Below are 7,758 nucleotides of genomic sequence, written 5' to 3'. Positions count from 1 at the left end.
TAAACAAACTATTCCTCCATGTTAGCAGTATATACTCTTTGGCTTGCAATGATGCAAAACCAATACGCATATTTTCAAAGAAAATCTATAGTTCTATTCAAATCTGAGTCTTTCAGTAAGTAAACAATATATGTTTCTTACTGAAATCTAAGTTTGGTTTATTACTAAGAGTTAACGAATAATTGACTAAAATACGAAATGTTCCCAGTGAAACCGCTTAACCCACTTACATTTATGTCATCGAACTGAAAATAAACCAGTGAAATACATAAAATACGCCTCATTGGCAAAAACATTATACTGCCACATCAGCAAATAACTATAGTGTGCAATCAAGAAAACATCATCTATGCAGTTGATCAACCTAAAATGAAGGGGTTTTTAACTGTTAGTCCTACTATTAGTACGGAATTTTGGCTTTGGTATAGAAATCTTAAATATTAGTCTTTAGTCCTACTTCCGGTAGTTGCCCATCAGTCAACTTAGTTGACCGTCAGTCAACTCAAGTATTGGAAGTAGGACTAAAGACTATTATTTAAGTTTTTTTGTACCAAAGTCTAAATTACGCACTAAAGCCTTATTTAAGGTCCTTTTAGGATCCCCTATATATATATATATATATATATATATATATATATATATATATATATATATATATATATATATATATATATATATATAATTAATTAATTAATTGACTTTTTATATATAAATTCAAGCTTATAGAGAAATTGGCAATTTAACAGGTCTCACACGAGTCTTTTGTCCTCTGCATAGGAACTGACTGATGCAATACATTAAATCATTATCGGCATCGTCTCATGGAATAGTCTCATATTCTTACGAGAAGAAAGTGGTGTTTCTCTACTATTGTTTTGCATCCTAAGATGTTCTAAAATTTGAATCTTGATTCTTTTAGTTTCTATCTTTAATTATTAATTAGAAATAATAATAGTATAATTTTTTCATGCTAGGAAAGATTAATGTGATTTTAGCTATAGTTTTTATTATGATCATTAACTATCTCTATTGCCTAGTCCTAATCACCTCTATTAGCTCTCTTTACCTTCCATGCAGTTGTTATAACACTTTAGCAAAATTATTCCAAGGATTTGAAGATGTTAACTTGTAATTAGTTGTAACCAAAATTTGTTTATGCATTACTACATCATATAAACTGATAAACTTCACATATATCATTAATCATTCATTCATTCACTTCTACCTTGGAGAGAGTGAGAAAGAAGCATGAGCAGAATGCAATTAACGTAACACGAAGAAGAAGTTGGTTTGAACTTTGAAGTACAACAGCTAGCGAGGTTAGTATGCGAAAGTAAAACATAGTTTTTCTACTAATAAAAGGTTATTACCCCCTTTAAATTATTCTTGAAAAATCTTGGTATGTCTTTTTTCCACTACTTGTGTTTGCTTATCTATACAAACATCCTCTATAGGTTGGTGTCCAGTAATCCGATCCTGTATTCTCGCGATAAACTTGAGGTGTACAAGAAATAGGAACTAAACAAAGGCCCCTACTCTTCAGATCGAATTTCAACTCCGCTTTTCCTTTTCTCTCTAGCATCCCCCAGGGATCCTGAATTAAGACCAAAATTTAAACTAAAGAGTCAACATCTACATATATGCTGAGATCCCTTAAAATGATCAGGGAAGATGGATTTAGATGTTCTGCGTTTTATGTATGTACCTTATTTGCATTTGCCTTCATGTATGGATTGCTAAGTAGCTGCATGAGGATAAATTAAGCATCGTTAAAAATGTTTTTTCCTTACAAACAAAAAGTTATACTACTAAATCGCTGCCAGTGTGATGCTGCTACTGTTTAGTTCCTGTTGAATAGGCAGATACTGTTCGTATTCCCGTTCTCATATGCACTTTCTTGTTTCAACTTTCAACTAAAGCTAGGTGCATGAAAAGGTTAGTAGCGTAGTACTGTTACACAGTTAACATAAAAATCAGTGTTTCCATGGCCATTGTTTGTTGTTTACCTAGAAATAGGTACCATCGCCAACAACAAATGACAATCGTGATGATGACTATGATTGTGAAAATGATAGTTATGATGATGATATTATAGAAAGTAAGAGAAAAGTAAAGACTCAAAAAGCTATAGTTACCTGCACTTGCTCTTGCAAGAACTTTATATAGCCGATTGCTTCTTGCAGCACAGATGCAGTATCGGTCTGAAAAAAAATTGAATGTCAAAAGAAATTAAGACACAATTAATGTGCGTGTTTTGTCCAAATTTCTGATTAATTAGTTGCAAGGAGGATCAATTTGATATACCTTTCCGAAAGGTGACACAATTTGTTGAAGGGTAGTTATCCTATCTCCCCACTTGACTTTAGGAGGTTGTACCTGTGTATTTTTAAATTTCTGATGGTAAAAGAAAGCTTACGCAGACCTAACAATCACAAGTTTGATTGAAAATAAAGTGTTAGACTACCTTGACAGATGAGCCTGTAGAGGTCTCATGCTTAGGCTTTTTGAATTGTGCCTCCGAAGTATCCTCAGATCTTTTCCTCTTCCCTTCAGTTACAACTCCCGTTCCTCTTGCGCTTCTGCTTGCCTGCAGTATGATAATCGAAATTTGAATAATATTATCAAGAAATAAAAGTCAGGAAACAAACATATACATCATTGAAAATTTGTGCTTACTGGAGCCAAAGAAACTTCATTTTGCTTTTTGCTGTCTGGTGCAGTGGAGGCGGCATTTAAACAATGCCTAGACGACTGAGGATCTACCATTGGCTTATTTATACAACCATTAAATGAAATAGCATCTGCTAGATTCCTTGTAAACCATGGTGCTTCTGACATTCCATAGTAGTACTTGTCGTTGTATCCCATAACTGTGGGGCTGTTGTGACCCATACGGTATTTGCTACTGTTATTCTTCGATGATTTATGCAACAAGGCCTCCGAATCTTCTATCTGTTGATGCTGGCTCTCTACTTTCATTTCATGGGCGTAACAAGGAAGGAAACTTGAACTGTCCGCTACTCCATACATGGTTGAATTGGACAGATTTTGAGAAAGATCAGGTTCCGAGTGCTGGTGCATTGAGTCACGAGACATATTACATACTGGTGGCTGAGTAATTTGGTGATCTACTTCTGGACACGGTGGTGCAATGGACCAGTCAGTAACCAAACTCGACAAGTTAAAGCTCCCACTAAAGCTGTTTAACTGTCTGGCTATGTTGTTATACGATGTCGAGGTAGCAAGTTCCCAACCATTGTCCATTCTTGTCAAGTAATCAAAGGCTGCTGGTTCAAACAATTCTGCCGGTAGGTTTTTGGATGACAGTGTCTCAAGAAAGTTTTCTCCAACATCTTGGTTGTGGTGTAAACCTCCGCTGCAGCTACCTACACTTCTGCATAGAAATATATAATGATCCCTTCATTAGGTACCACACCACATCTAGAATTAAGAACTTTCAAACAGAAGTTGGTCATTGGCGAGACTTGGTCATACCAGTAGGTTTATGAAAGAGTTCTCTTCTTTTGAATTAAAATAGCGTATATCTAAAAAAAACTTTAGAGCTTTGTCCGGCCAGTGCACTTTGTATAGTAGAACAGATTGTCTTTTTCATTTTTATTTCTATTTTTTTGGTTCTTTTTAGATGCTTTTTCCGCTCATCTCAATTATGCATACATTAACTTGAAATGATGAACAATAATAGAATCCACTTATAAATTTTTTGATTGTTGATAATAGTTATACTATATGAACTTACAATAAAACTTTGCTCCATAGATGACTATCAGCTGCACGTTCTCCAGTCAGTCCATCCGAAGATGGAGGTTGAGTTAGTTGGCGAGATGACTCATCAGTACTTAAACCAGAATGATTTGAGGTATTGGTAAATGAGTTTGAGATTGAAATATCTTCTTCACACGAAGAGTTAGAATTAGGGTTTGAAGGGTGCCATGGGATTCCATTATTCCATGAAGAAAGTGAGTTTCCATGAAGCTCCCATATGTGTAATGAAGAGGATGAGTTCGCCACTGAACCTTCTGACCCTTCTTCAGCCATAACTTATAATTAGGTAAATGCTAGCTAGTATTTGCTATTTGGATGTGTTCTTTCTTTTCCATCAGTTGTGAGTGGGATTGGAATTTAAGGTGTTATCCGTTGCTGGTGACGCATGCCTTAAGGGCTTTAAATTATACAAGGGGAGACAATAGAATATGCAATCTGGGTTCTCCACTATAGTCGTGCACAATTATTATAGACTGTGATGGGCGATGAGTCTTGGGCTTGGAAGCACACCATGCCGCCAGCGTAACCACCAGTTGCACGTACAGGTGAGCGCGCACACACACACCCACACACACAGCAACAAACTTTATTTCACGTACGTACTTTTAGAGTTGCCATAGGTGGTGCCCGTTTGCAACGTAACTTCTGGACCTCAAGTATCATGTTATGAACAATGCCCTGAACAAACTTCAAGAGCTAAACATCTAAACAAAAGTAATTACAGTTTAAAATTTTTTTCTCCAACTCAAATTAATCACATATACAGTATTTAGCCACTTAGCCAAGATTGGTTGAACGATTTTGGAAATCTTTCAAAGACGGTTCATGGATTATGTATAGAAAGTTTATGAATATGGAACTTGTTTGTTTTGTCTTTAATAATTTGTCAGAGACATGGAATTCATGGAATTGTGTCATGATGGTAAAGAATACACCATCATTTTTAGACAGTAGATAGTGTAAGGAACTAAGGACACAGGGACACAATGGCAAAAGGAAGATTACTGTGCATGTGGGCCGAAGGCACTGGCTTTTGTCTACTACTAGGAGATAGACAAAAAAAATCATAAATTACAAGACTAAGTTTGCTGTTACGTTTTATAAACCTTAAGGAGATGCACATACCATTTCTTAGTAATTCATCTCAATTTTGGTATCACTCTTGCATAAGCTTATGATAGTTGCATAGTATAAGCGCAGGGAACGTGAGGCTCCAATGAGCTTGTATGGATCAATCTGTGATTTCTACTTTTCATATTAGTAAATATATAGTAATAGTATATAGAGTAATTTTCATGGGAGGTAACTTAAATAATTAAGGAGTCTTAGCTTCCATTAGTTGCTCAAACAATAGAATCTATTAGAAAATAACTTTTTTTTAAAGAAAAACTTGTATTACTAGTTACATTTGTAAGAGTTCTATGAAGTATGAACATGATGCACATTAGAGAATTGAGTGGTGTAACTCTTTAATTTCAAGCGCTTTGCTACATGTTTTGATCAACTAAAAGGAATCAACACTTCATTATGAATTGCTTCCAAGTGGTGATCAATTTTCTCAAACAGGGGGCCGGGGTCATACAGAACATGAGTTATGTGAGGAAGGGAAGATAGACATAGTTAGTCAGAAGATGAGTGGGAATTCTCTGGACAAGCATGATTTGGCAGTAAGAAATGAGATTTTATCTCAACCCCTATTTTTTTCTAAGGCACGCAACCGTATAGTCGTACTCTGAGTGATAGAGTACAATCTTGTTGACGTGTGGGGATTAAATAGCTACAATATCAGCCCACTTTGAGCGCGGGCTTTCTTGTTCTCAGATCAGTATCTTCTGGGATCAGTTTGAAGTTTGAACACATTCAAACATGAAACTGACTTGAATTCCATCTGTTGTCAATTTCTCTGTTTTATTATTCATGCAGGCACAAATGCTTAATAGTAAATGTTAATTTTCCCAAAATCTCAATTCACATTGGAGTATTGGACACTTTTGATCTTTATCTATAAAATACGAAAGAATTACAATTCATTCCTTAATTCCCAATATTGTTTGTCATCTTCATGCCCAACCAAATATAGCAGCGATGGTACCCAACGATGTAATCAGCATCGTAATTGACCAAACATTGGCACGCCAATGTTCTACACGCTAATGATTCTTCTTCTTTGAATTTAAGCTTTAGTCCTACTGCTTCCATCCTAAAAAAAGGTGTACTTTAGGGTCTTTACTCATTAGTTCTAATGGTTTTGCATGTTTTACACTTTTACCCAAATTAGATCGAGTAGCAAATCTGATCAAGGACACAATTTAAGACCACCGGTCCTGTAGGCGGGTATTTTAAGATGGTGGCTTTCAATGTCATTCTGATCTAGCTAAACGTTACCGATGTCTGATACCACTAATTTTTTTTCCCGTTTGCTTTCATTTCCATTGACCCTGGACATAAAAGGATTGGTTAGTAATGGACCAGCTATATTTACATGAATTAATAATTAGTTGTTTCCAAAATAGGTTGAATTGGGATTCAGTGATATGACCATTGATACTAATAGTCTGATATTGATTTATGTGAATTTTTGAACTTAGTGGTGGTGCAAAATAGAGGAAGCGTGCACCCTGCCCGTAGTGCTAAAACTTTTTAATATTTTTATTTCTTTTAACACATAGAACTTTCATATTTTTTTTTTAAAAATTAAGCTGCGGTTAAGGGCAGACCCCACCTATTATATTGCAAAAGTTAAACCTTATAAATCCTCCCTAAGAGTTAGATAATTACAAGAAGTTACACAAAGACAACAAAAAACTACAGGCTTCAAGCCTAACATACTTGAGAGTTAAGATAGTACGCTGACCATGCTACATTCCAAGCTAAAAAAGTAGAGATACTAATCCTACTTCCTGATCATGATTTTCTTTACAATTTTAGGATGATCATTCCTAAGATGATTATGCGCTTTCTCGTAGTTGCAAAATAATTATTTGCAAGCGCAACAAACATAAGTATTGAGTCCCAAGGTATCATCTCAATACTCTTTGGTGTGGTCCTGAAGATGTCTCATCTTTTTGTTTTTCGTTAGCGACTTTACATTTTTCATCATTGCAAGCGCGCATAGACTCTATTTCTCCTGATGCAAGCTCTTGAATCCTTTTGCTTCTTTTTGGCTTCACAGTAATTCATTGATTTTGATCCTCAGAAAACGCTACATGCCTTGATGAGCTCTTAGGCAAAACAAGTGTTGGGTCTACTTTATCTCCAAACAACTTGGTTTCATTCTCTGAGAGATCATCCTCTACATCCTCATATCCAACAACTAACCCTTCATACATATCTCGTTCTCTACTATTCAACAATTGGTTTATCGGTAAAATTCTATGGCGATGACTCTCATCTGCACTTGCCACTCCTTCAATTGTGTGCATATTAGCAAGTGACTCATCCTCTAAATAGGCTTCACTAGAGTTCAAAAAGTAGTGGCTCATTCTCATGTTTGCTCAACTTATACCTTAACATGTTCCCTATTCACATAAGGAACAATGTCGAATCGATGTCTCATTTGTTCTTTGGAATGATCACATCAACTTGATTGGGCACTCCAAGATTTGCGGTGTCACTAGTTTCATCCCTTTCCCCTTGTTGAGGAATCCATCTCCTTATACTTCTAATGTCACATCTTCCGTAGAATGCCCAAACTTATTGCGCCGTACATAAGAGAGCCTTCCATGTATATTCCACCCCAACCACCACATCTTTCCCTTTCACTTTGAGACAAATTGTAGGTTCATATTTGTGATTCACATGGATCTGTATACATAAATTCTTGCAAATAAAAGTCGCTTTTTGTTAGTATCATCCATGAACATAGGTCCTCTGACTAAACTGGCAATATAATGTCCACATTTCTTTCGTAAGATCATTTAGTTTCACCCACACTAGAGCTGTTGTGAGCTTACTTCTCTGAGCTTCAATATTTAC

The 7,758-nt window shown here is 35.7% G+C and overlaps 1 protein-coding gene across 2 annotated transcripts; it reads right to left on the bottom strand.

Annotated features, from left to right (window-relative positions):
- Nucleotides 1-1,269: 1,269 nt before the first annotated feature.
- Nucleotides 1,270-4,175, bottom strand: LOC147521259 (uncharacterized). Of its 2 annotated transcripts, none has more exons than XM_086602139.1 (7): nt 3,758-4,175; nt 2,677-3,391; nt 2,465-2,587; nt 2,305-2,376; nt 2,136-2,201; nt 1,706-1,744; nt 1,270-1,594 (listed from the first exon to the last, which is right to left on the bottom strand). In XM_086602139.1, exons 1-7 carry the CDS (start codon nt 4,054-4,056, stop codon nt 1,430-1,432), a joined length of 1,479 nt encoding a protein of 492 aa, XP_086458265.1. In that variant the 5' UTR covers nt 4,057-4,175; the 3' UTR covers nt 1,270-1,429. The 2 variants fall into 2 exon arrangements, with proteins under 2 accessions (XP_086458265.1, XP_086458222.1); XM_086602096.1 differs by having other exon boundaries at nt 2,677-3,394; nt 3,758-4,170.
- Nucleotides 4,176-7,758: the final 3,583 nt, after the last annotated feature.

This window comes from Coptis chinensis, chromosome 1 (genome assembly GCF_015680905.1).
Source record: "Coptis chinensis isolate HL-2020 chromosome 1, ASM1568090v1, whole genome shotgun sequence".
NCBI classification, from domain to species: Eukaryota; Viridiplantae; Streptophyta; class Magnoliopsida; order Ranunculales; family Ranunculaceae; genus Coptis; species Coptis chinensis.
This window is presented reverse-complemented; position numbering and strand designations above follow the sequence as displayed.

What these genes read in the sequence shown, in the direction of transcription:
- LOC147521259 (XM_086602096.1), bottom strand. Translation starts at nt 4,056, where the DNA reads ATGGCTGAAGAAGGGTCAGAAGGTTCAGTGGCGAACTCATCCTCTTCA. An exon ending in ATGAAGTTTCTTTGGCTCCA is followed by an intron (nt 2,588 to 2,676) that starts GTAAGCACAAAT and finishes ATCATACTGCAG; the next exon opens with GCAAGCAGAAGCGCAAGAGG. An exon ending in TGAAGGCAAATGCAAATAAG is followed by an intron (nt 1,595 to 1,705) that starts GTACATACATAA and finishes GTCTTAATTCAG; the next exon opens with GATCCCTGGGGGATGCTAGA.